The following is a 27,467-nucleotide window of genomic DNA, read 5'->3' on the forward strand; positions in this document are numbered from 1 at the left end:
GCGTTTGGTTAAACCCCCCCCCCCCAAAAAAAAAAAACAAAAAAAAAACACATGGCTAGTTACACAGGATTTGTTGGTTATGCTGGAAGATTTGTCATAGGTGGGCACACGCTGATCGACATTTACACATAACAAAGGTGTTTACCGTCAAGTTTTAATTGCATGATCAAATTCGTATTTACGTTCACTTTAATTATTCAAAGACAGTAAAATAACTGATTGTTCAGTATCACAAAGAATACGCCCTTTTGCGGAATGGCTGCTCATTATTTCAGCTAGTTTGTTCTGCACAGGTCTTTATCATCTTCATCCCGCTGAAACGACACCTCTGGCATTATGGGGCGCCGTTTGTAAATTTATTATTTAGACCGAATTTATGCCATTTTCCCCTTATTTATAAATAATTGGAAATGCCACAAAATTTGTTTATAAATAAGACACAAGAACTTGTCCGTTGATATGTAAATAATTATTTTAGGTACATCCTGATTTATAAATAATCTTTTACCATAGAGTTATTATATATAAATAACAAACTAAACAACTTCAATTATTTATAAATCAGGTCATCTCTAAAATAGTTATTTACATATCATAAAGTTTGTAAATCCCATTATTTATAAATAAATTACTTCGCCGGGAGTGTAACTTAATTATTTATAGATAATGAACTTCACTAAGTGTGTAAATTCATTATTTAGAAATAATGAATTTCACCTCGCCGAGTGTAAATTTATTATTTATAAATAATGAACTTCACTGAGTGTGTAAATTCATTATTTAGAAATAATAAATGTCACCTCGCCGAGTGTAAATTTATTATTTATAAATAATGAACTTCACTGAGTGTGTAAATTCATTATTTAGAAATAATGAAGTTTCACCTCGCCGAGTGTAAATTTATTATTTAGAAATAATGAATTTAACCGTGTGTGTAAATTCACTATTTACATACTCAATGAATTTACATACTCAATGAAGTTCATTATTTCTAAGTAATAAATTTACCCTCGGCAAGATGAAACTTCATTATCTCTAAACAATGAATTTCTAAATAATGAATTTACACACACGGTTAAATTCATTATTTCTAAATAATAAATTTACAGTCGGCGAGATGAAACTTCACTATTTCTAAATAATGAAATTACACACTCAGAGAAGTTCATTATTTATAAATAGTAAATTTACAGTCGGTGAGGTGAAATTCATTATTTCTAAATAATGAATTTACACACTCAGTGAAGTTCATTATTTATAAATAATAAATTTACACTCGGCGAGGTGAAATTCATTATTTGTAAATAATGAATTTACACACTCAGTAAAGTTCATTATTTATAAATAATAAATTTACACTCGGCGAGGTGAAATTTATTATTTCTAAACAATGAATTTACACTCCCGGCGAAGTAATTTATTTATAAATAATGGGATTTACAAACTTTATGATATGTAAATAACTATTTTAGAGATGACCTGATTTATAAATAATTGAAGTTGTTTAGTTTGTTATTTATATATAATAACTCTATGGTAAAAGATTATTTATAAATCAGGACGTACCTAAAATAATTATTTACATATCAACGGACAAGTTCTTGTGTCTTATTTATGAACAAATTTTGTGGCATTTCCAATTATTTATAAATAAGGGGAAAATGGCATAAATTCGGTCTAAATAATAAATTTACAAACGGCGCCCCATATGGCATCGCCCTTCCTAACCTTTGTTTCTCCGGCAGTAAATAATGGGATTAAAGAACGAGTTGATCAACATACAAGTAGTAGTACTGAAAGAAGGGAAAAATTGTCTAAGGCCAGCGTAAAATACTCCTGGCAAATATGATATGAACACGAGCCCTAGAATAATAGTTGTAGTTTTTAATAGTTTACTTTCGCGGTATTTTTTAAGCTGTTCTGCTTTAATCTGAATCATATGATGACGAGAAATAAAATATACGGCAGTGTGAGATGACCTTTGTGTTTGTATTTACAATTCAGAAACTTAGAAAGCCAAGAGACACGTAGAAACAGACAAGTGAGATAGGATCAGTCTACTTTTTATGGCCGCGGTGCTTTCTGACGCCCGGTTGGCTGGGAAAAAAATAAATTTTCTAATCTAGAAGGTACTAGTTAAGAGGTTTCATCGCTTTTGAGTTAACAATAGAAAAATATGTTCAACGTCCCGTTTATTATGAGAAGTAATTCTAAAAGGGTCCAGGAGGTGCAGCGGGCGGCGGGGGTCCTCCTTATATGGACTATATAGGCATGTGCGGTCCCAAAGGGTGTGGTTTTTTTAGCCGTTTTGGTCAGAAATAGGGTAGAGATTTTGGCCATTTTGGTCTCAAATAGGGTATAGGTTTTGCACTCTAGTCTTGTATTGGGTGTGTTCTTAACAGAAGAACTTGAGCCACTTTTTCATAATTTTCGATAAGAAAAGCGGCCGCAGCTTATTTTAAGAACCGCGCTCACCCTGGGCCGGGAGGTTCTTAAATTGAGTTGCACTTTTTTGTCGCCCATTTCCAGCGGAAGTGGAAAAACACCTGAGAGACCATCAACAAAAGCCCTTCACAATGCCTTTAACATCGGTCCGAACTAGAGAACGATTATAAGGCAGGTTTAAAACAGGGTATTGATTTAAGAGTCAGGTCTTATCGAATTCACCGTTGGGTAGGGAAAATTGCAGATTTTGGTCTTAAATGGGCCAACTGGTTTTGGGAAGCGGCCGCAACTTATTATAAGAACCACGCTCACCCTGGGCCGGGAGGTCGTCTGTTTCCAGCGGAAGTGGAAAAACACCTACGAGGTGGTGTTTGAGCTTCTTGATTTGTGATGTTCTGGTGAACTGGCCGTAAAGAGGCGGTGAAAATATGCAGTGAAGCAAGAAAATTAGCCGTAGTGGAAAGTTTGGTTTGAGATTTATTTTTTTAATGTGGTTTTTCAAGTGTTTTATCTGAGCCAGACTGCAAGTTTTAGTTCGACGTACAGCGATGTTCCATGTGACGTCACGCGCTCTGTGACGATCACTGTGGTTTGCGGAAAGCGAGGATAACAAGGGAATAATAATGCAAGGGAGGAACGAGTTAGTGCAGCTAACATTTGGATCGTTAGCAGCGGACCTGGAAAAGCACAGATTGCTTTATTTTTTGCTTGTCTTAGATTTCATGAATCCTTCCCGAGATAGCAGGTTATGAGTGTAGATTATGCTAAGTGTCCCCAATTAGTAGAGAGATTTTTTCCCCATCGGCTACATATAAAGACACGTTAATAAAGTTTATGTAAGTTTATGTATGTTGCACCATTTCAGACCACAAACAAGAGGTCTAATGACTAAAGGGAGCTTTAATGAACAAATTTTTTATTTGCAATCAATATATCTCTTTTTAAATATAATTTTTTCACTACATCAACGTAACACTTTGAAATGATTTCGATAGTTTATCATAAACGATTTTTCCTCCAAAAATAAAGTTACCGGTATGTTACAAATGGAATAATCATTCGACATAAGAGTTCTTAGAAACTTTGAAGTACAAAAACTGGAGCCAGTCATTATTATGAACAATAGAGATTTCCTTTTCTTTTCAGTATTACAAATGAAGAGTACTTGAGACAAATCCGTAGTTTAATCGTGACAAAATGGCGCCCGTTCATCTTGGAAAATATACCCAAGTAACGACAGATAAAAAACCCCCGCAATAACAAAAAATAAATAAACTTGCCAAGGACATAAATAAACAAGGAGGTGGAATAATAATATTGTTATTGCACGTCTCTCTGATCGTACCACTGGTACGATAAAAGACACTGTTTTCAATTGGTCGAGAGCTCAAATGTCACAACATCAAAACGTACTTAAGATGGCGTTGACAAACGAAACCAAAGAGATACGAATCAATCGTCCAAGATCAGCAACCGTCCCATTGTTCAAAATACCGTCGTAATTTCCGTTCGGATTTTTTCTTTCCTACCAACATCGTAATTACAGTCTGTCTCCAAAAGTGTGCTCCAAGTGTCAAGAACAAATATCTACTAATCTGAGGATACCACCCAGGTGGAACACTGCTGTAAGGTGGCCAAGGCACGGTCCAACTGTGAGCACCCCTGAATAAGGCCCATCCTACCAAGAGAACGAATGGAATCATCTTCAGTGTTTCAGTCAAAGTCAAAACAAATCCTACACCTGTATGCAGTCTGTGGCAGTGACTACTGAAAGTTGGTAAAAACTCGCTAACAACTCTTCAAAACTCGCTGACAACTTATCCAAACAACAAATAACAAAAACAAAAAACAGAGAAACAAACAAGAAAGCAAACAAACGAACAATCTACAACGACGGTATTTTTTTCTGAGTTCATAATTGTTTCCAGTGAAGAATGTGATATTGTTCTTTTATCTAGGACACATACAAACAAAACATAAGATCCGGGAATTACCACAATGTGCATTGTGCTCTTAGCGCTTCCGCAGAGGAGAACTGATCGTAACAAAAATTCTGTGCTTGATTAAATAGTAGATAGTAAATTGTGGGACGCACAGTGGTGAATATCAGCTTACCTTGCGTTAGAATCCCTGGCAAATCTGAACAGATCAGCCACTGTGACGCGTGTGTTCATGGATAGGATCTAGATGGAAACAAATATTACAGTAAGAATAAACAAGATCTGAATTGTCTCCTTGAAAAAGAGCTTTACCGACTTACACAATGTGCGATTTGTGGCCGCAATGTATAAATAAAACTGCAACAAGGTATTTGGTGAGAGAAAGATACAAAGGAGTCATATCGACTCATATCCACTGTCAGCCTAATGTTAAAACTGTTTCCATGGAAACAGTGTCACAAGCTCCATGAGAAAAAATTCAATATCATCTGCAGTTGCGCAGTTTCTTAGTTTGAAGAGTTAGTAAATGTTAAGCCGTGCCAGAGGCTCACTTTGTTCGTTTATACTATGCAATAGAAGCAATAAACATGGTTAGGAATGCACAAAGGAATGCTGTCGAACAGCGGATCCTCATGTACCTACTCCTCTGTACTAGCACAGACTACTTGCCGTGCTTTACCTGCTGGAAGAACTGGGTTATTGCTTGTAACAGAGTTTCAAACAATTGAAAATTCCCTGTCTCACTTCCTTTTGGTTCTTGAAGAACACTTGAAAACAAGATAAGCAGAGGACAAAGGTTAGATATATCTCTTAAGTCTACATACATTACAACAACTGAGCGACAATAAAGATATTCTGTTTTAACTCGCGTGCAGGCAACCAAGTTTCTTCCTTTCCTCTCGATTTTGTATTACATGAATGAAGCAGACTTGACGACAACTAAGGAAATGCCAGCTACGCGAAATTCTCCTCATGGACTTTTAACTTTCCAGACAGGAATGTACATGAATCTTTCCTACAGGACATGTTCTGATTTTAAGACTGTAGTGTTTTAAATGACCTTACCTCTGAATGGCAGAAACTACAAATGCCAAGCATGAACTGAGTCGGCTTAGAAACTGTATGGCCTCATCTCTGGTTGGCTTGGCTAAGTCTTCAAGAAAGTTGAGAGGTACAGGATGAGGAAAACCCACACCACTGAAGATCTGGGCACTAAAATTAACAATAAACAAGACTGGAGTGAGAAGCTAAGTATCGTTTTATCCAAAAAATCAGCTTACGGAGCTGAGATGTAAGTATACAAGCTTTACATAATGTTGAACTTCAGAGGACACAACAGAGGTTTATAATAACCTGAACTGGTTGACTGCATTCCATATTGTTTCAAACGTGGACAGGACTAATCCATGGGGATTACTTCCCATTTGAACTGTGTTAATCTCGTGAACACTACTGCTTTCTTCTGAACCTTCTTCAAACTTCCCCGAGGAGTTCTGTAAAGACGAATGCATAACAGATGGTTTAGAACCAACAACACTAAACTGTGTTAACAATGTCAGTCCCCACCGTAACTAGCATTTAGCATACGTAGTAGGGTTTATTTCGGGTTCTGACTGGTTTCAAGGGTTGTGTTGTGTTGTGTTGTGTTGTGTTTGTTTGTCAGTTGGGGTTAATCCACGTAAGAGTAGTTATGGCAAAAAAAAATACTATTTAGAATTGTAATTGATGTATGAAAGCAATGTAGCGTTAATCATAAAGTTACTGTGAGTAATGTAGAGTTGTAAAAATGAATTGTAAGTAATGTTTGTATTGTAATAAAGATATATAAAAAAATAAAACAAAATGACAGTGAAAAACTGAGAACTAGCTAGTAGTTGTAACTAAGTGCATCGACCACTATAAACATTTAACATTCAAATGCTAGTAAGCTTTGAATCAATTTCAATCAAACGTAAGGACGATAAATTAAAACATAGTTGCACAATGCTTTTACTTATCTGCATGTTTACTATACACTGTAGGTATATGTACTGAAAAACACACCAATCGTTTCACTATAACCGAATAATACATTTTTTTCACTCCACAAACCTCTGGTTCAGTTTCACTAGAAGAAGACCGTGAGGAAATCCCAGTTCCAGGTCCTTGGAGAGCACGGACCTGGGGAGGAGGGGGACCCATAACAACAGAGGTCGGGGGTCTAACAGGCTGTTCTTTATCACCATTATTTTGATATTCTTTGCACTTCCGTTGTAAAACAATAATAGCTGTCACACACTTTGTGATAGCTCCATTGTAACTGAAACAGAAAAACCAAGAAACAACGCATCAATTAAAATTTGTTACAAAGCATTTTTCAGTAACTCTGGCTAATAACAAAGGACCCAGACAAACCAGTGAGCTGGCGTGAAGTGTGATATGGTTCTGCTTTCACTTCAGATTGGATGACAATGTGCCATTTGTTTTAAGGCAATTGTGTCGAGTGGTAATCAAAACCAAACCAAATGCGAAGTGTCTTGGACATAACGTTCAAGTGAAAACCATTCAACACTTTTTCATATCCATTTAGTTTCTTTTTTTTGAATTTGTATATTTTAAATATACGTAAATTGGATGTAGTTTTTCAGAGCAAAGGGGAAGGCTCCTGGGTATGCAGATCTGCCCAAACCTGAAGAAGAATGTTTTAAAGCTGTGTCCTTTAGAAATAGAATATTATCTGACATGCAGAGAATGATGATAACAAACTGAAGAAGTTTAAATTTGTACAAAATATTGGCCACTGTGAGGGATGACCAGTACAACATTAGTCCTAAGCTGTAAAGTGGTTTGTACATCCCATTCAGTGCACCTTCCGTGTAGTTCTTAAGGTTACAGTATACCTTCGGGTCGGCAATTTTCTTCAAATTTGGATTTTTGGGTCAAAATAGAGGTCGAAGAATAATCTCTAATCTCTGAAAAAAAAAATTTGAAAAAGGCTAAATATTGGCGGAGAAATGGCGGTTTTACGTTTTCACCGGAAGTAAAAGTTTACCTCTTGATTGACAGCCCTATGGCGCGTATGCAATCAACCGAGACGATTTTCGCGGGAATTACCTATATGGATGTCACGAATTGACTACTCAGTTGATCAGCATTGTTGTTCCGACTACCCAGCATTTTTGATATTAGGCGTGTCTCTATTAAGTTATAAGTAAACAAAGACCACGTTTAAACCATGGACCGGTTCGAAAAAGCGAAAACAGCGAAGAACGAATGAAAATACATCAATGAGTGAAGAAGCGAAAGTTCGCCACGCGGATGAAGCTATAGTTATCGTATAAGGCGGGCAAATATTCGTGGTGAGAGAAAAGAAAGGTTCTGTAAAAATTTCGGAACTTGACAGCAATAACAGGGATGCTGACAGAGACTCTTCTGATGAGTCCGATATCGACGAATCGTCGGACTCATTGAGACCATTTGAAATATTATCCATGCACAGTTGCCCACACACAGTTGCTCTCCGCGCTGTCTTTTGTTTGTTTCCTTCGCTCAGCCACTCTAGCGTTCGTATCCTTTTTAGTCTTCCCCATTTTGCCAGACCAGCTTCAAGAAAAACCGAGCTACAGAAAAATTATCTCTCTGCCTTCGGTTCCTTGAGCGCATTGCGAAACACAAGAGTTTTTTAGAGATTCGCGCGTAAATTTCACCAGGCGGTTAACGGCAGTAAACTTTCCCTGCACTGATTGGCTTAGTTACCTGAGAACCCAGTTGAAGGCGTTTGTGGGCGGAGTTTGTTCGCGAAGCAGAAAATTTTTCTTGGCGCTGTTTTCTCGAATAAATGTTTTCACTTGAAGCAGACACTTTAAAGAGTTACAATTCAAAGGGAATTTGTTCAATTACTCTTAAATTTGGACAGTGGCTAGTTTAACATATAAACTACAAAAGCGTGTCTGGGAATTGTTAATTTCGAAATACTTTTTCTTCGAGAGCGATTTTTGTACGATCACTCCACATTTTTTTAATCCTATTTCGAAAATGTTCTGTAACTTTTTACTGCAATCGAATATGCCAAAACGCAGACACGTTTTTTAAGCGCTTTGGGCCCTGAAACCGAGGAAAAAATTAAATTGGCGAAAAACGAAATTCGCTTTGACTTGTAGCTTTCGAAAGGTGATTCGGGCGCTCGCATTTAGTGGTCGTGAAAAATTCGACAATTCATTTTCTTTCAAAATTGTTGGTATAGTTTGATAGCCAGCTCCATAAGCTTTAATTTGATATAGGGGTTTAGGTATCTACAGCTTAAACTGCACGCGCTACATCGCTTGCGCGCGAGACACCCCTGAAGGTATACTGTAACCTTAAGAGCTGCCTTAGAATGAGTATTATTTTAGTGTTACTTGTTGTTTACCTAGATCTTGCAGCTATGGCATCAAACAGTGTGTGTGCCTGATCCAATATAATGGAAGCATTAGCTAAACAACCTGGAGTGCCTAAAACAACAACAATACATTGAATTTTTATTATTACATTGTTAAGTCCATAAGATTTCTGTAGATTCCTACAAGTTGGCCCAGGCAAGGTACATGTATACAGGGGGATTTTGTTAATGGCTTCGTGCCTTTCACTATGGAATTTGGTTGATTTACGGCTAGTTGCGGTGATGACGGAATCTCACTGACAGCATCATGTGTTTATGTGCGTAGACTAGCTAGTTCTGTTCCTGTACATGTATCAATTAACAAGCCCACCAGTAATCTTACTACAATAATAGTTACCTCCTCCTCCACTGAAGTGCTTGCGAAGATCTTCCACAGTTGATTTGATATTCCTTTTGAACACTTGACCAAACACGGCAATCCAGTGTCTAGAAAAGGTTTAGATAATTTTTGATGTTTTTAAATAATTTAAGCATGTATGCCAGACCATCATTATTTTAAGTAATGTAAGAACAGCCTATTTTCTTTTAATCGTAACACAGCAAGAGCAAGTATGGACTAACGATAATCAAATATATCCACATGTGCATATATGTTGCATGTTAATTATCAAGTCAAAATAACTTACTTGTCTAGCAACTGAAGAAGGTCAGTCAAAGTCCATGGTGGTTTTATAAACACAATCTTATCCCTAGAAAAAAAAAATGAAACAAAAAAGATTAACAAAAACACGAGGGATTCTGGTCAAACACTTAAAAAGCTTGTCCCAGGCCAAAGAGACAGAAAATTAGCAACTGGTGCTGAATTAACAGCATGTAAGATACCAAGTCCTTGACACATGTCTGTGCATCTACTGTACACTTATCACAAAATAATCTCCTAGGCTCACCAAAGATCATCATATGCTGCTCTCATTTCCGTTTCCACCACCACAGCCAAACCTTCTCTCATAATACACTGCAGCTCACATGTAAGGTCATCAGCCTGATCACAATACAATCAATGAAACAATGACACATTAACCTTTGCATTTAAAACGAAATTGCCTCCAATTGCATGGAAGGTCATGAGCTGCCAATTAATGTGTGGAACTTACATGTTGATCAAACTACACCATACATCTACGGTAACCCTTGTACAGTGTAATGCCTGAAAAAACACAATTTTTACATAGTGTAGATGAAGTACAATGTACAGTACCTTAGCTCTCCTTTCTGCCAAATTTTCTTGTAGTTTAAGTTCCCTGTAATAATCTGACAAAAGAAGAACAGCGAATACGAGCTAAATTTAAGAAATAGTTTTTTGTAGGTGATAAAGTGCCTGTTACAGCAGTCCACTTCACACTGATATTCCTTTATCAGATCAAGTAAATAATCTGGCTATTATAAGAACCACAAACTTACCTTGAAAATGATCTTTTTTTAACACCACAGCACTGCTCTGAAAAAGCTCCTTCAAACCCATGACAAGACTCTGAAGAACACATTAACATAGATGACATTATTTTTATGCAACACAATTGCTTCGAAAATTACATAGCATGCACAGGTAAAACATAAACTTGTCAACAATAAGTTGCTGTTACTTCTCATGTATTCATGTTACAAAGAATGAAATGAGTATGTACCTGGTGATTAAAAGCTTTCACCCCATTAATGATGGCCTTACTGCACAAGTTCTGATCATTGGAAAACAATACTGCATGTCCATTATGTGCTAAAATGACAATAAATTCAGAAAGTACATTGATTAATTAAACAGCATATCCCTAACTGAGAATAACAGCCACAAAGAAAATAGATTAGTACTGTAAGATGTCTTTGATGATTATACATTACCTGCAAAAACTTAAAACATTAAAATTTTGGACCTTTTATTTCAGGTGTTTAATTTTTGGATACTTTTTTTAATCTCATTTTGGACAACTTTAGGACAAAAAATTTTGGACACTGATGAAAAATGGCTAATTGCAAAGTTGCTAAATGCAATTATTATTTTTATCAACATTTTTAATTGCCCGAAAAGATATAAAAAAGTGTCCCAAAATTACATGATTACACCAGCGATGAATGTGAACAGCAGGCAGAACAGGTTAATTTCTGTACCTTTTCTTTGGAATAACAAACAACACTGGAGTATTTTGTCATCATTGTTAGGATCTTCTATTGAGCAGTTCTCCATCATTTCCCTTGCCTGAATGATATAAAATAAATGCAAAATACAAAAACAGCATGAGTTCAAGGTTGTGACAAGAACTCTTGGACTGTATGTACCTGTACATGAACTTACATTTTTAGAAATCATTGAACATACATGGCAATATCTAAGGCAACTAAACCTACGGCCCTCTAAATACACACACAAAAAAATAGTATTCCTGAGCTTTTCTACATATAAAACTTAATCAGTCAGAAGGAAAAAGTAATTAAGAAATAGAAAACATGTACCGTGTTTCCATCGAGTTATAGAAACACGAATGGAAGTTTGGGAGAATGAGAAATGCCATAGGAACACGAGCCACAGGTGAGTGTTTCCACAACTTTTTCGAGTTCTCCCAAACTTTCATGAGTGTTTCTATTAAGCAATAATATTAGATTATGAGCTTGAGATTTCTATCACGTGATAGCACAAGAACACAGCCCTCGTCAACTATCATGCATAGAAATTGAGAGCAAATAATCTAATTGTTTTAGTATAAATCTATCGGTCGTTCAAAACTTTATCTCAATACTCTACACACACACTACGAAAACGTAAAGAAGTAGCCGTCATTCTGTTAACAAGTGCACACTGCTATGCTACTCACTATCTATCACAGAATAGATAGTGAGTAGCATAGCCAATCAGAGAACAGCATTAGTGATAGAACACTACTAGATTTGCACTAAAACTCAATAGAAACACGGAAAACATGTTTTCTATTTCTTTTAGAAAACACTGCGACCAAAAAAAGGAAAACAACTTGTTAACTTTGATTATCAAAGGGTAAATTCTCTTTGCTCAAGCCATCATTACATCAACAACTCGTGCTAGTTCTGTGTTTCTATCAAGTTATAGAAACACAATTTTTAACCAATCAGCGTGAGTATTTTCTTGGGACTGTTTTCTAAACATTTATGTTGGAGGAGGGAGAAGGGAAATCTTTTTTACATTGGCTTTGAGGCAGCAATCGACTACAGTAAGTTGAAAAGCCTACTTAGTGATAATACAATGTACATCAACCCTCAACATAATTTAAATTCTAATTTAAATTTTCTTCTCTGTTCTGTTTACATAACTATTACTTATTAACAATTATGTACATTTTTTAGGTTTTTGCTGTTCATGCTGTGATTGCTGTGATCAATGCAAGTTTCATAATATAATCTTTGGAATCATGTAATTAGACACACCACATTTTTATCAGTTTAGTTACACCATCTATGTTCTCGCTATTATTTTATGCTATCGCTGTCATTGCTATCCTTCTAAGCTATCGTTTCTACAATTGCTACCCTCGCAGGAGCAAGATCAAAGTAAGTTTGCACATCTTTAGTTGTAATCGTGTCGTTATAGTTTAAGATTTATGTTCCATCGGTATCCTGACTTATGTTTTGTATCTTAGCTAGTATTAGCTTACATAAGCCTTTTGTATCGTTTTGCTTTTAGTTCGAACCACACAATCACAACCACAATGACTTCACATCACAAAGATCATCTCTATTTGTTATCCTGATTCCTATATTGTTGATTCATCGCTCCTTCCAATAAACGCTAACGATTGATTTTACTGTGACCTGGTTTCTTTGGAATTACAATGTGCAGTCAAGTGTTTCAAGCTCCTGTTAAGCCCTAATCTACACATGGCTTCGCTTCTGGAAAGTCACAGGTAACCGGTGCACTCCAGGCCACTTTGTGCTACAGTTTCTGTCTACATGTAGTTAAGTCCAGAAATTGCTTGGAACATAGACCTTGACACCTCTTGTGGCAGCCACTATGATTAAATGATTTTATTTATATATACTTCCATAGTTACTTTAATTACTTAATAACTATGAATCTATGTGTCTTCTAACTGAACCCAGAACGCTTGCCTCGGAGTCGAGTGCACTAACCATGAGGCCACTGTGCCTCCCACACCCTGGCCAGGGACATTGTGTTGTGTTCTTAGGCAAGACACTTTACTCTGACAGTGCCTCTCTCCACCCAGGTGTATAAATGGGTACCAGTGAATTTAATGCTGGGAGGTAACCCTGCGATGAACTAGCATCCCATCTATCGAGAAGTCAAAATACTCCTAGTCGCTTCATAGTCGCTACTGAAACCAGGGTAAGTTCCAGCTTGATGAGCCACTTGGCTTGTATGCAGAATTGACCTGTCTTGTTACTGACCTCAGATACTGTCTGTCCTCTGACCCGTGGATGGTCACTCTCAAAACACAGATGAAGAAACCTCACAGCCTGCCTTGCAAGGGCATCAACACCAAACTTGCCATTCTGCATAAATTATACAAACAAAACAAATAAACACCTGCAACATATTTTATACTACTTCAGCACATGCATATATGTATGTAGATGCTGAACATGGGAACAAACAACCCGCTTGCAAGCATAATTATAAAAACTTATACACAGTCTGTTATATAGAGAAAATAGGTTTACTAGAAGTCCATCCTTAACAGTACATACTCAGCAAAGAAATGCTACTAAATTCAAACCTTATTTTTGGTGCTAACAAGCTTCCCTTTCTTTATTCTCCATGAATCACTCTAAAGATAACAATAGTAGATAAGATTAAGTGCAATGCATATTGTACAATTTTTGTGTAATTATTATCATACATATTTATTTAATGGTATCTGTGAAAGGGAAATGACTAAGGAGTGTTTGTTTACATATGGTTAGCTTTGTAATGACAGAACTTACACAAATAAATCAACCCTACAAGTAGTACATGTACATCGTAGTGTTAATCCAAATCTGTATAAAATTATATAAAATGTACCTTCAGGGAATCAAGTTCTTGAATGACAATCCATGGAATGACAAGGACAGGCCTGGCAACACCTACAGGGGCACAAGGCATACATGTACTCATAGACTAGCGCTCGCTAACTACATTGTACACAATATACATGGACAGTCTGTAAGAATGGGAGGAGCCTTATAATTATTCATCATTTCAAATTCTGTTTCAAAACCAAATTAAAGTAGAATTTGAATTGATATTGTTGCATTATACACACTGTACCTGTACATGTACATGCACCCAGCAAGCTTACCTTCAATAGGAAAGTCTTTTAGTTCCGATATGAGTTTAAGATGCGACAAGAGAACATTTGTATCCAAAACAACATAAAGGGTATCCTGCAAAATAATAATGTTCATTCGTAGGTAAGATGTACAAGCTACACTGCCTTTAAGTACAAAATTACACTACCCAGCGTGCATTATAGATAAGTACATGTCTGCTATATTTCTTTCTGCCAAACATAACCTTGCTAGTAGAACTTTTCCCTTCTAAAGGAGCTCTGCTGTAGTTGAGGAAAAGTGTCATGAGTTGAATTTTTTAATATTATACTTTACTCTCTTCCATCAGTTCTAGTAACAATACAGTGTATAATGTACAACAGATAAGGCGCTAAATTCACAGGCACAAGACGTATGGTTAAGGTATAAGTTAGAGTAGGAAGTAAGTTGTAGTTTATACAAATGTCAAATTATTTACACATACGCATCCATCATGACATGATGCATAGTGTACTTAAAAATAATTGAACATATTTTGTATGCAGTAAAGATACACAAGTCCTTTGGTCTTACCTTGTATGAACATGATGACGGCTTTCCTGATTCACCAGTAACCTGCATGTATGTAGAGTCAAAATTAGGCAATACACTCACATGTGTCATTACATGTAGATAAAGTTAGCATACATGCATGTATATGTACCTAGACTAAAACAAGTTTATCGAAAAACACACTAGTACTAATATCTTCATTCAGGAACACCTTACACTCCTGGAGAAAATTCTTTCAGAGTGCAATTAATTAAATTCTTGTGAGCAAGCTGATCTTGCCCCATCAACCTGTGGTTTAACAATATTATTAGTGAGAACATGGTACTCATTCCTTGAATATCTATACATGTACCCATAAATTTAAACAAGACACTAGCAGTGTCCATGTTGCACTGCAACAGCTGGGATGATGAGGATGAGTGTGTTTGATTGAGAACATACGTACATGTGTATATCAAACACTCAAGACAGTGTTGACCAGATTTCCAAACACCTCAAAGTTTGTCAAAACTACTTTACTGTGTGTCACATTCCAAATCTCTTCTTGATGTTTGGAAATGTGATCAAACACTGACTTTCATGCACTGTCATTGGCTGTTTTGCATTTTTCACTGACCTGTGATGGATCAAGGGCAAACTCTGATCTCATTCCTTGAAGCTGTTAAGAGACAAAGGAAAGTAAACCATGACTCAATTGCATCGCGCTTGTGAACAATGTACATGTGTTAATAAAAAATAATAACGAACAAGGACACATATAACTATGTAAATCCAAAAAGGCAGTGCAAAAACGTGTCTAACGTGTAAATCTGACGATACTTGATTACAGTAAAAGTTAAGCAGAAATGGAATCAACCAGCTGTTGATGTGTTCTTACCTCCAACTTAATCTGATCTTCCAGTTCTTCATAGTTATCAATCTCCATGGCAATTTCATTATTATCAGGAAATTCTGTCTTTTCATTCTGAGCCTCATAATTGTCATTTTCAAAACTGTGCAAAGACACTTGACTGTCTAACTGCATGTCTTCAGCTAGCTGTGCTTGATAAGCTGCAGCACTTGGTAACTTTTGTCCAGTGTCTGTCTTGTCAGAATTAAGTCCAAGGACAGTTGGGTGATGCGATAAAGGACTAAATGGTGTATGGACAGTGCTGTTAACTGCTGCTGTTCTACTATTTTGCTTTGAACTCTTTAGAACATTGTTTCTGACAGGGACGTGTGTGTTAACATCACCTGAAAGTGAGCCTTTATGGCTATGTTGTGATAACGGCTCAGAAAGAATTCTCGTATTGTCATTGTATTTGTTACAACTACCTGTTCTGTTACACTGTTGAGTTGATACAAGCCGTGCAGTGTTTTGTACTTTTGCAGGCCTGCAGTAAGGGTGTTTTGCTGGAAATCCACCAACATTGTGGTTCAATTCGTCACTTTCAGCATGACTTGTATAGCTCCCTGGTTCACTAGGTGCATATGACATATCAACAGATCTAACCCAAGCATTTATACGGTGAACTTTAGAATCACCACATATGTGATGTTGTCCATTGACAGCATCTGTTGTCATTTGAGGCATCTTGTTATTTTTGTTTGTCTCTCTCTGTGGTTCTTTGCTACTACTCGAGTGTGCCGGACTGTGTACTTTATGTTTCTTAGAAGATTTAGACTTCTTTTTTTTATTAGACCCATCACTTTCAAAGCTTCTTTTTGATCCACTTTGTTTGCTCTGCAAGAACACAAAACACACCCAAAAAAGAAATAATCAACAACGATTTTAGATTACAAGCTAAGTAATTAAAGTTATAAACATAAGTCTCTCTTTGCAGTGTCTCTAGAAACACCTGAAATTCATGAAGAATGCCATACAAAAACAACAAATGCTTATCTGCAGTGTACATGTAGCTACATATGTATGTAGCTTCATATGTAGCTCAACATTTTTCAGTGTTCTCCACAGATTTTAAAGTAGTCAGCTAAAAAAAATTTCAAATTAGCCAGCACTTGCAAATCAAGCGTCTGAATGGCACAAGATTCTAGGGAGTACAGGGGTATACCCCCCACCCCCCCACCCCCCCCCGGAAAATTTTCAAAATATTATGTGGCTGGAGATGCGACCTGACACGTTTTACGTTCCTATCTGTCTATGACACTTAATAGCTATTGTTTATCATTTCCTTTGCTTCCCGTTTTTGGAACTTGAGATTTTAAGCACAAATTTAAGCTACGCTCAAAATTGTCTTACAGAAACATAAGTTAGAATAATTTTCTCTGGTTTTGTCTAACAAAAGTAGCCAGCACTTGAAACGCAAGTAGCCAGCAAAAACGCTGGCTGCCAGCGCTTCTGGAGAACACTGTTTTGAGCATCAAAATTTCATTGATACTTGTTTGTAAGTAGACAGCAGGCTCAAGTTTGAGGATTAGAGTATGAGAGGCAAAGTGAGTAAATTCAAAATGAACCTTGACTTTTCTTTGACCCTGTATAATTTAAAGAGGAGAGTCTAGCAAAAAGGAAGGGTCACTTTGTGCACTTGAATGATACCCTGCAAAAGCAAGATGGATGTTATGTTAAAGGTTATTATGCATAAATCTGAAACTCACATTAGCTGACAATTCGTTATGACTTCCTAGATCTAGAATATCAAGAGGATTCTTCCAGCTTGATTTTCCTGTAACAGTGTTAAAATAATAGTATTTGTCCTTTCTTGATCTAGACTGTCGACGTATCCAGCCTGTTGGGAGAGGCCTGTCATCTAAATCAGCAACATTCATGGTGGGTTCCTGGCATTTTTACAAGCACTGCACTATAACAATAAAGATAAACAATGTGTGACTTTTGCATGGAAAGGGAACTAATTAAAGGATTAGAAAAAATTTCAGGCCCAGTTTACTTATCGAACTTTACATTAATTTTTGCAAACTAATGTTGCTATTAGGTAAATGTTAAGTTTGATGTCTGAATCAGTTACCATAGACACTAGTCCTTTGTATTTGGGTCAACTTTGCCATTCAATTTAACTATAGCAATTGAATATAACAGCAAAAATTTGACTTCAATTCAGATGTTGTACTTTACACGTAGGTACACATATGTGCTGAATCTATTTACATAACGGATACATAATAAAAATTATATTTTACCTGAAAGATTCTGTATCAAATTAGCAATTAAGTCTGATGCCATTAGGTTCGACATCTGAATCAACTGTTGAACTTAATTATTTGAGTCGACTCAAAAGAGTAAAAGGTCTGGCACATGTAAAGTTAGACATTTGAACTGGGCTTGAGCTGTATGCAGATACTAATACATGTTTGTAAGGTGCTTAAGTTGAAGATGATTTTTCTTTCTTTTGGTTGTTAGTTGCAGACCTGCCAACTCTCATGATTCTGCCATGAGTATCACAATATTTTATCTTCACTCACAGCCTCACAACAAGACTCCAAATCTCATGGTTTTGGGGAAAAAATTGTGAAATGAAATATTGCCTTGTTGAATATACATGGAAAATTAAAAGGGGAATACTTGTGCCATAAATTAATAAAGGAGAACAACGTATTTATCCACCAGTACTGATTTGTACCATACTGTGATTTATGCTACCCCTTGTGTTCACCATTTTTAGAAGACAGAAAACCATTACCCAGACCTTGATTTCATGCTCAGTGTCTCTGTACTCTTCAAGTTCATGCAATGTGAGTGTGGTATCCAATTAAGGGGGAGGGGGGGGGGGGGGGGTGTGTGTGTATATCGCTAATTGTTGATTTTAATCTTCCTACCCGATATCCCATTTTATCTCATCTTAAGATCCCGTGTCCCATTAATTTGTATATGTAATAGGACTACATGCTGTCCAATTTGGAAAGAATTGGATGAAAAAAATTCTGCGGACAGCCAAAATTGGACAAGACCACAGGCCAAGTCCAATTTGGCTGTCAGAGGAATTTTTTGAATCTAATTTTTTCCAAATTGGACAAGCATGTAGTCCTGTTACTTATTAATTATATAGCTCATGAGGTAACACAGCTTTGCAAGGAAAACTACAGTAACTGTCCCTGAAGAAAAACAGACTGGGCCCTCAATCTTGCGAAACTTGGGAAAGCTACGAAAATATCCGGTGATCTTCGGAGATCGCTGGAGATTGTCACAAGTCTTCGGAAATCCTGGGAAGTGTGATCGGGTGATCTTCGGAAATCTTTGGAAGTGCTCAGGCAATCTTCGGAAGTACTCGAGTGATCTTTGGAAATCTTTGGAGATGTTCGGGTGATATTTGGAAAGCTTCGGAAGTGTTCGCGTGATCTTTGGAAGTCTTTGGAAGTGTTCGGGTGATCTTCGGAAATCTTGGAAGTGTTTGGGGGATCTTTGGAAATCCTCGGGAGTGTTCGGGTGATCTGCGGAAATCTTCGCAAGGTTTCGTGTGGCCTTTGATAATCTTCGGAAGGTTAATAGCTTAATTTCATTGGCTGATACAAACTGTCCTATGCTTTCCCAAATTGGACAGTTTCTGCGGTTTTACTCAAAGTCCTTATTGAAAACTGTCCAAATTAAATCCCAAATTGGACAGTTTTCAGAAATTAAAGGATAATAGCTGTGCTGACAATACTGGGTTAACTGACTGCTATATAATTATTCCCCAAATATCCCATATTCCAAAACCGCCAATAGGGCCTTGTGTGTCCCAGGAAAGTGATCCCAATCAGATCAAATGGCGAAGAGAAGTGTTTGTTCAATCTCTATCGGGAAAAAAGGAATCTCACTGCTTAAAAATCTACCAATTATTCTTCATGGGTCTCCAGACTTCCATTTATCAGGGGTTGGCAGGTCTTTAGTAGAATCGTACGAGGTTCCACGTCTGAATCAACAGTTATGAATTATGCCTGTTTAAATCAAGAGGAATAGGTTCCGTTCATCAATGAAGCAACGTGATTGATGAAAAGAGCATTGTTAATGCGCCGCAAATGATTATGAGAAAGATAAGCATTTGAAAGGCACAGACTTCTGCATGTCAGTCATAGATCCATCGCAATATTAAGAAAAGTCCACAGTTTAGTTAGCAGTTACTTCCCGTTTAATTCGTTTTCTTGTACGGGTTCGCACGCTGCTGCCTATAGAGCAATGCTATCTGCACCTTTGCATGCTCCCGCGCCATAGAAGCCAGTCTCATCTTCGCTTGCAAATGCGCGCTTGCGAATGCTCGCCATTTTAACTTACGATTTAGTTAAGTGGAAGGCACACATAAAAGTTAAGATTGTAAGCGATCTTAAATAACTATCTTACCTAACTTGTCATTATGCAAGCTAAATCAGGTAAATTCCACTGAAACGTCCCAAAACACCCATCTCCTCACCACCAAAACATCTCAGCCGCCATGTGCAGCTTGGTAACCCCGTCTCGTGCGACCATGATCCGGAAAATACCGAAGATTTTCGATTGAGCGACACGTTCCGATCTCGCGCCCAAAACTGGTAAATAAATTGACAAATATCGGTAAATAACAGATAAACTATAGAACAAACAAAATTAAGCAAAAGAGAGGAAATGAAATACAAAACAAAACGAAAACAGGAACATAAACAGCAGAAAAACAAATTCCCCGTCTCCCTCTCCTTTAAACGCCTGACACGCAGGCCAGACAGAAGTAAAAATAAGGTACATGATACATTGTCGTTTTTCCATAGCCTACTGAAATGAAATGATTTACCATACCCTATCATATTCAGTACCAGGAACAAAGTAAAACTTGGAGAGGCGTGGGTTCCGTACAGATCCTTGATCCATGATCCCTGACTCCTTACGTCATCAAATCCAAATTTTACTCAAAGACTCATTACCAGTTTTCTCCGCGAAATTTTTATTTCTCCCGGGACTCGGTCTGCACATAGACATCAAGACAAAGATGGCCTTACTTTGCTTGGGAATCAGGCGTTTGAAGTGCGCCAGTATTAGTAGATTCTTGAGTAGTAGTTCAACAGAAAGCAGCTCCTTCTTCAAGCTTGACGTAGACCAGAAATCACAGGTAATAAATATAGTAACACGCTAAATGTATTACATGACATTTTGCGATTGCGTTTATCCATGGTCCTAAGGTATTATGAACATACCGTTGGGAGGGTAATTATGATACCGTTTTAAATAATTCAAGTTGATACGAACAAACAGTGTCGAACTTTTCAAGAAGTTAAATTGGCTCCCACTTCATCTTGAAGTGAAAGTAATATGCATACAAGTTTTTTTTTTTTTTAATTTTATTTTGTTATTAGTGTACAACCGTATCAACGGACCGAACTCTTAATACGTAACTCGGACATTAATGATCGAAATAGTCGTCATGGTTTTATAAACTTGGTCTGTCCTCGTTTTAAACGAGAATCCGAGGGGTGCGATCATTTCGCGTGAGAACAGCGAGACTTTGGAACTCCATTCCCAATTTCTTAAAGAAACGCGCAAGTGTACGTAGTTTTAAATACACAATTATTAAGAGGGCCACAAGTTTATAAGTAGTGGAACTATTATGTATTACCCTCTATAAATAAAGATTGTGATTGATTTGCTTTTCGCTAGAGCTAACTGTGGTTATATATATAAAAAAAATCTATGGCTTTTTCCTCACTTTTGTCTTGTTCTTTCGAGTCGTCACGCAATATTTCCTGCAAACGAAAATTGCGCAACGAACGAAAGGATGCCTGAGGCAGGAAACCTTAATAAATAGCTTTGGTATTTGGCAGTGTAAAACAAAAATTTCCAAGATAAAATTAACAACCTTTGATTTGTTTTTTTTTGACAAATATCACTCTTTCTAAGGCACAAATACAAAGAGGCTTCCTACCAGCGGACTCAGATTGCGTGACACGCAAAATAATGCCCTCGTATAGTAGTGTTAAAATTCTGTATCTACAAAAAGAGTGAAATCCAAGTTAGAAATAACGTCCTGGTCACCCCAAAATACTTGTTTTTAACTCGAATTCAACCGCATTTAACAGAGGTAAATTTATCTCGGCTTTCCCCAGGTGAAAAGGTAAGTCAGGTAAGGCTGATCAAAGTTTATGCAGACACTCTTTGCTTTACATATATGCACCGGAAACGAAACATTCTTTTGCGCGAATGGAAAGACGGTGAGTTGTTCCATTTCATTACCATTGTGGTTTGACGCCCAAGCGTATCCCAAAGGTACTTCCACGGTCACAGTAACAGTTTAAAAATTTTCGCCACTCTGACACGTGAGCTCATGTCGTGGAATTATTGCGTGACTGTTGGTTGGTCTACCGCGGCTGGAGTTGGCGCGGTGCGACGCGCGCGGGGTAATGAACTCGCGCGACTGGTTTCTATCTTGTGCTCCGCTCAACTCGTTCTGTATCATCACTAGAGCACCAGCTACGCAGGCTACAGCTTAAAATAACAGCATAGCTAATAACATGACATGACGGTCCCCTTTTTCCAAAACACAGTCATTTATTGCATTCCCAGACAAATATTTGCATTAACCCTCGAAGCTTGGCCTCTCGCCAACGATCAGCCGATAGACATGGAGTTAGCTGTCTGACCAGTCACCGGTGTGCCAAAAAATTAAAAGAAGCAGAAAAGCAGTGGTGATCAAAACTGTCTGAACTCTGACTGTGTTATAGATCGTTTTCACGTGACGTCATCATGTGCTAAAATTCTACCAAAGTTCTTATCTTTATCAGGCATAAGAGGCGCTAACTTTATATTTTTTTTTCAGTGTTATAGCGTCCTTATGACCCACTTATGGCCAGGATTGAATACAAATGAGAGATGCATGGCTCCTTATGATAAAGAACACAAAGTGTCATTGCCATTATTTCATATTTGACAGACTGGAATTATGCGTTTTGCTGGCTTTTTACGAATGACGACACTTTCCCTTCGTTTGCAAACCAGCACATTTGTTGAATTTCAGAGTCAAAAAAGTTACGAAGGCGCTTGTGGAAAACTATATTCATCTTGTGATTTTAATCATTTGAGAAGTTAGAGTAGTAGGAAGAGTGTTTATCTAAATGTTCCTTTGTCCAGTAAATACAATCAGTGGCCTAGGTAACCAAAGTAAGTTACAGATGCTGTATGTAAAGCCCTCAGAAATAACGTTGTATGCGTTTGGTAAAGTTACCTTTTTTCCTCTCCTTTTATTTTTCTTTTTTTTTTTTCTAGTACGAGAGAGATGGTTACTTGGCAGTTAAAAACATTTTCAACGAAGACGAAAAGAAGGAACTTATTGAAGCTATGGATGAGCTCATTGAAATGTAAGTATCACGTTAATGTCGGTACTTTGGTGATCTCGCTGGCGGGCTCGCTGGGTGCAATTATGCTGAAACAACTCTTTTCTTAGGAGCACCGGTAAGACAAGCTCAGACAAGTACTTCATATTGGAAGAAAGTAATTCGTCCGCCAAGACGCTATTAAAAAGATCACGTGTTATCTGTCCATCTCTTATACATCCAGTGTGGCACAAAGCTCTACGACATCCGAAGCTTTTGGACATAATTTCACAACTGGTAATTTCTATTTTATCTGTGTTATTTTAATGTTTGGTCTTCTTTGACGAAGGGCACCTCACGCCCAAACTGAATGAATATCATTAAGGTATCATCAGTGGCAGCAGTCTGTTATTCTTACGTCAACATTACTATTCCTCTTCTTTTAAACGTCAGGTTGAAAGCTCTTCTATTCGATATATAATGCAAGAGAAAATACACATGAAGTACCCCGGTGAAGACGGCTCCATGGGAATCAAGTGGCATCAGGACTGGGCATTCCTTCCTCACACAAACGACAGCATTGTTACTGTTGGTTTGGCTGTAGATGATTCTACCAAGGAAAATGGTGAGTAGTAGATGACTTTGATGAAACAAAGGTCTGCTTACTGGCATTTGAGCTCCAACCGCACCTCAATGTGGAGCATGGGAAGCATGTATGGCGCAGTGGTAAGAGCGCTCGCCTCCCACAAATGTGGCCCAGGTTCGATTCCGGCTCGGTGTCATATGTGGGTTGAGTTTGTTATTAGTTCTCGGTTTGCTCCGAGGGTTTTCTCCGGGTTCTCCGATTTTCCTCCCTCCACAAAAATCATCATCTCCATATTCCAATTCGACCAGGAGAGAGAGAGCCCGCATGAAAACCAGCATAGACTGATGTGGCTTCCTCTCTAATTCAGCAACTGCAACTGCCTCAGGTGTCGTTATGTGACGTCAGTTTGGGTACGTGACAAGCGGTTCTATATAGCGGGAGGTCCTAACTCTCATTTCTGTTCAGTGTGGGAAACTGGTGTCTGATGTGGAATGTCGACGGTCTCGTGGTTGCAGGTACTGAAGTTTCTAGACTGGCCTCAAATAGGTCAGACGAGACCTGAGCCAGCTTCATGCGCTGAATGAAGACAAACAATAGACTGCAAGGCTGATACAACGTGAAAGACATTTCGAGACACCAACATGACAAGAAGCGATAAAGCAGATTCGCAACATTGGACAGCTGTTTCGTCCTCCTTAACGAGTCCCAAGAAGGACGAAACAGCTGTCCACTGTTACGATCCTGCTCATGTTATGGGTCCTTATCATGTTGGTGTCTCGAAACGTCTTTCAGGTAGTATCAGCCTTGCAGTCTATTGCTGGTTTTCATTGTCACGCAATTCGAAATAGACCAAAATAAAAATCAAAACCGGCCGATAGATCAAGTCCAGAATCTGGGAAATGAAAGAAGGTAAATATGCAAAGACTCTCGCCAAAATTCTGGTCGCAGCAATTTTTCTTATGCGAGATATGCGGAGAAATTTTTTACCCAAATTTATAGAGATTTGTATGGAGACGCCATGCTGGTGCCCATCCGTATGGGCACCAACATGGCGGCCGTAAACCAACAGAAACATCTGTTACTGAGTTTTGCTACAAAAGCGTGAATTTATCCCTCGAGGAGCTCTAAAACATTAAAATAATACTTTTTCTAAGACATGAACTGTTCAAATAGCCAAGTTCCCCGAAATAAGTCACTTTTTTTAAGCATCATGACAGCTCTCAGGGCCGTCATGTAAATGCCGCGTCACGCAAAAACTTAGAAATTCAAGCGTAGTGTATCGCAAAGCCAAGAACCCATTCGGAGCGAAAATTTGTATGAATATTAGTTTTCAGCTGCTCTTATACATCATTTAAGTAAAATTTCAGGAAGATCAATAGTTTGGTAGTTCGAATTTTGGTGACGTCATGTGAAAACCAGCTATTGTTTGTCTTTATACCTTTTTTTAACTGATCAGATCTCTTGTAGATCTTATGTTGGCAGCGTTTATCATATGTGATCCCTTGCGGTTTCTGGTTTCTCCTTGCTGAATGAAGACCTTACCATGTGGTTTGAAGCTCCTATCATACTCAACAAGCCTCAGATAGGCCCTTTGCAGCTAAGCCATCACGTGACCTATTTTTCATAAAATTATGGGCTGTAACTTAACGAATGCCAGAAAAGGAAAAGGCATGTCGAAAATATCAAAATGGCCAAGTTTAAGGCCCCCATCATGTTAAAGAAGGAGATTTTATGACGGTCCGAATTTTTAAAGTTGTTTGGAAAAAGTTGCTGGAGAGCAAGGCCTTGCTCTCCAGCAACATTTTACATACAAATCCTCTAAATTTTCCGACAATTCAAACTGTCGTATAAACTTGCTCTTTAAAGCCCGGGGCCTCAAACTTGGCCATTTCGGTATTTTCGATGCGCTCTTTCCATTTCAGGCATTCCTTAAGTTATAGCCCATGATATAAAAATTTTCCAGGAAAAATTTGGTCACGTGACCCCAGCTGCAAAGGGCCTATTGGTGTCATCAAAAGCTCAAGAAATAACTTCAATAGTGTCAAGAATGTACAATATAGCTTGGTGTTCGTGTTCGGTACACGTAGAATTTAGAAATAAATTACAATGCCTTTCGTGTAGGCGGTCCGGTACCAAATCTATCTACTAAGTTTTCGGTTTCTGCCGTTATGCCTTTTAACATTTATTGCAGGCTATGATACACTCTGGGTCTCTTGATCGTTCTCAAGAACTCGCGAAAGTTTTTTCTCGATATGGACTTCCCGCCGGGAAATAACATAGATGTCTTTGGTTCACCTTTAGGCTGTCTGCAGGTCGTTCCTGGAACGCACAAGGAGCCAATCCTCTCTCACTTCAGGAATGATTCATTTGTGTCAGAAATCACGGACCCGACCTTTGACCCCAGTAACGCAGTACATGTTGAAGTGCCATCCGGGGGTGCTTCATTCCATCACGTGCGAACTGCGCATGCTTCAGGTCCTAACAACTCGACTCGCTCCAGGCGAGTGTGTTTCACTCAATATTGCGCAACAGACGCCTGGCCTCTCATTGGTGTTGTTGGACCGGAGGGGTATGGGGTGGAGGGCCCCGTGGATTGGGAACGGTTCTGCTCCACGATTGTGCGCGGCTCACCAACTTTCTATCCTCGAATGGTGAATATTCCAATATCGCTTCCTTTCCCATATGACCGCGGATATGATGTTTTTCATGAAGAGAAGAACAAGAAAGAACAAGACGCGGCGTGAAGTGTAGAAGAATCAAAATACAACTCAGCCCATGAAATCGTGACAATGTTTTAATTGTTTAAGTTGATTCGGATTTATTAATTCTGGGTTAGTTAAATCGATATAATTTACCTGTATCTCTCTGTACTTATGCTGAGAGGAGATCTGATCAGACGCGTAATTGACTGGAAATATATATCGAGGACGTAAATATATGCAAAATGGAGACTTGTTTTAAAATGAAATTCGAAATGATTATTATTTTTGTCTTGGATCGTCAATATTCAGCATGTTGGTGGTCAGTTGAGTATGTTCAGTGGGTCGGGAGAGGCCTGCTGGGCCTCTTTTTTTTTTTTAAAGCAGAAACGTTCATGGCGTTATCAATGAAAGAAATAAATTAACATCTGTTAATGTAACTTCAGAGATCTACAATGTTGAGATGTACAATAGTGAATGAGGGAGATGTTTGGGGAAGTTGTATTTAGCAGATATAACGATAAAGAGATATTATGTGTTTATGAGGTGTCTAAAAGCATCTGAATCAACAGGCAAGAAATTTACTTCATTGGATCGAGTCAAATAATAGGAACACACCAACAAGCGCAATTTACCGCGCTCTTATATTCTTTTCACTCCCCACTTGCCAAACACAGGCCGACTAGAAAAACTGGAACACTGGATGTCCTTGCTTTGTGGAACTCAACCGGTGTTCTTTCGAGAACTGTTGAAAAATGTTGTTTGAAACTTGTAGGCAATATCAGTAAGGCAGTAGGGGATAAACTCACCTGGCTTTCTTCAACAAAATCCGTAAAAGATCTTGTATCCGCCACCTTGGAATTTAAAACTTTTTCAGAAAGGCCAAAACAGCTTCGAACTTTATTGGAAAATATCAAGAAAAGAAAATGAAGATATAGAGATAAATGTCACTAAGACATGACTTTGAACTAAAAGTATTCCAAATTTGGATTAAGCACCCTTTAGTTACTAATATATAAATACATGGCTACCATAGAAACATCAGTTCATTTCCTGAACAAGGTTAAGGAAATGTCACCAGTTTGAAGACTACAGCTTTAGTAGTAATAAGTGAATAAAGATGATGAATTTTAGAAGTGTTTAAATTGGGAGAGTTTGAAATCAGCGAGACACTAATCAGTAAGCCTTCCATGTCCGCAACTAAGCAGGGTTGGAAAGAGCCAACAAGTTTATTGCTTCTCTTTCTTATGATTTACTGATTTTTTAATTGAAATTTCAACTGTTAACAAATTGTTATAGCTTATAGATCAAATAAAATCGTAAGAGCTGGTGCGTATATATTCGTAAGTTTAGAAGTGTTTGTTGGCAATAATATGGTTCTATTATTACACGCGCTT

General features: G+C 37.8%; 2 protein-coding genes across 4 annotated transcripts; one reads left to right on the plus strand and one right to left on the minus strand.

Annotated features, from left to right (window-relative positions):
- Positions 1–3,341: 3,341 nt before the first annotated feature.
- On the minus strand, positions 3,342–20,185 carry LOC145485332 (transcriptional protein SWT1-like). Of its 3 annotated transcripts, XM_081464015.1 has the most exons (24): positions 19,853–20,185; positions 19,348–19,452; positions 17,179–17,381; positions 15,461–16,306; positions 15,200–15,241; positions 14,605–14,646; positions 14,064–14,148; positions 13,787–13,848; positions 13,500–13,550; positions 13,171–13,275; positions 10,906–10,993; positions 10,428–10,516; positions 10,204–10,273; positions 10,001–10,053; positions 9,690–9,784; positions 9,429–9,491; positions 9,140–9,228; positions 8,773–8,854; positions 6,477–6,684; positions 5,739–5,878; positions 5,451–5,597; positions 5,065–5,152; positions 4,561–4,628; positions 3,342–4,123 (listed from the first exon to the last, which is right to left on the minus strand). In XM_081464015.1, the coding sequence occupies exons 3-24, from the start codon at positions 17,347–17,349 to the stop codon at positions 4,036–4,038; spliced, it is 2,772 nt and encodes a 923-aa protein (XP_081320141.1). In that variant the 5' UTR covers positions 17,350–17,381; positions 19,348–19,452; positions 19,853–20,185; the 3' UTR covers positions 3,342–4,035. The 3 variants fall into 3 exon arrangements, with proteins under 3 accessions (XP_081320141.1, XP_081320152.1, XP_081320145.1); XM_081464026.1 differs by lacking the exon at positions 19,348–19,452; XM_081464019.1 differs by lacking the exons at positions 19,348–19,452; positions 19,853–20,185 and having other exon boundaries at positions 17,179–18,305.
- A 32-nt stretch (positions 20,186–20,217) lies between these two features.
- Positions 20,218–26,115, plus strand: LOC145464808 (putative alpha-ketoglutarate-dependent hypophosphite dioxygenase). Its single transcript, XM_081448609.1, has 5 exons — positions 20,218–20,591; positions 22,739–22,830; positions 22,917–23,082; positions 23,239–23,410; positions 25,673–26,115. The coding sequence occupies exons 1-5, from the start codon at positions 20,352–20,354 to the stop codon at positions 26,113–26,115; spliced, it is 1,113 nt and encodes a 370-aa protein (XP_081304735.1). The 5' UTR covers positions 20,218–20,351.
- The last annotated feature ends 1,352 nt before the right edge of the window (positions 26,116–27,467 follow it).

This window comes from Orbicella franksi, chromosome 1 (genome assembly GCF_964199315.1).
Source record: "Orbicella franksi chromosome 1, jaOrbFran1.1, whole genome shotgun sequence".
Lineage (NCBI taxonomy): Eukaryota > Metazoa > Cnidaria > Anthozoa > Scleractinia > Merulinidae > Orbicella > Orbicella franksi.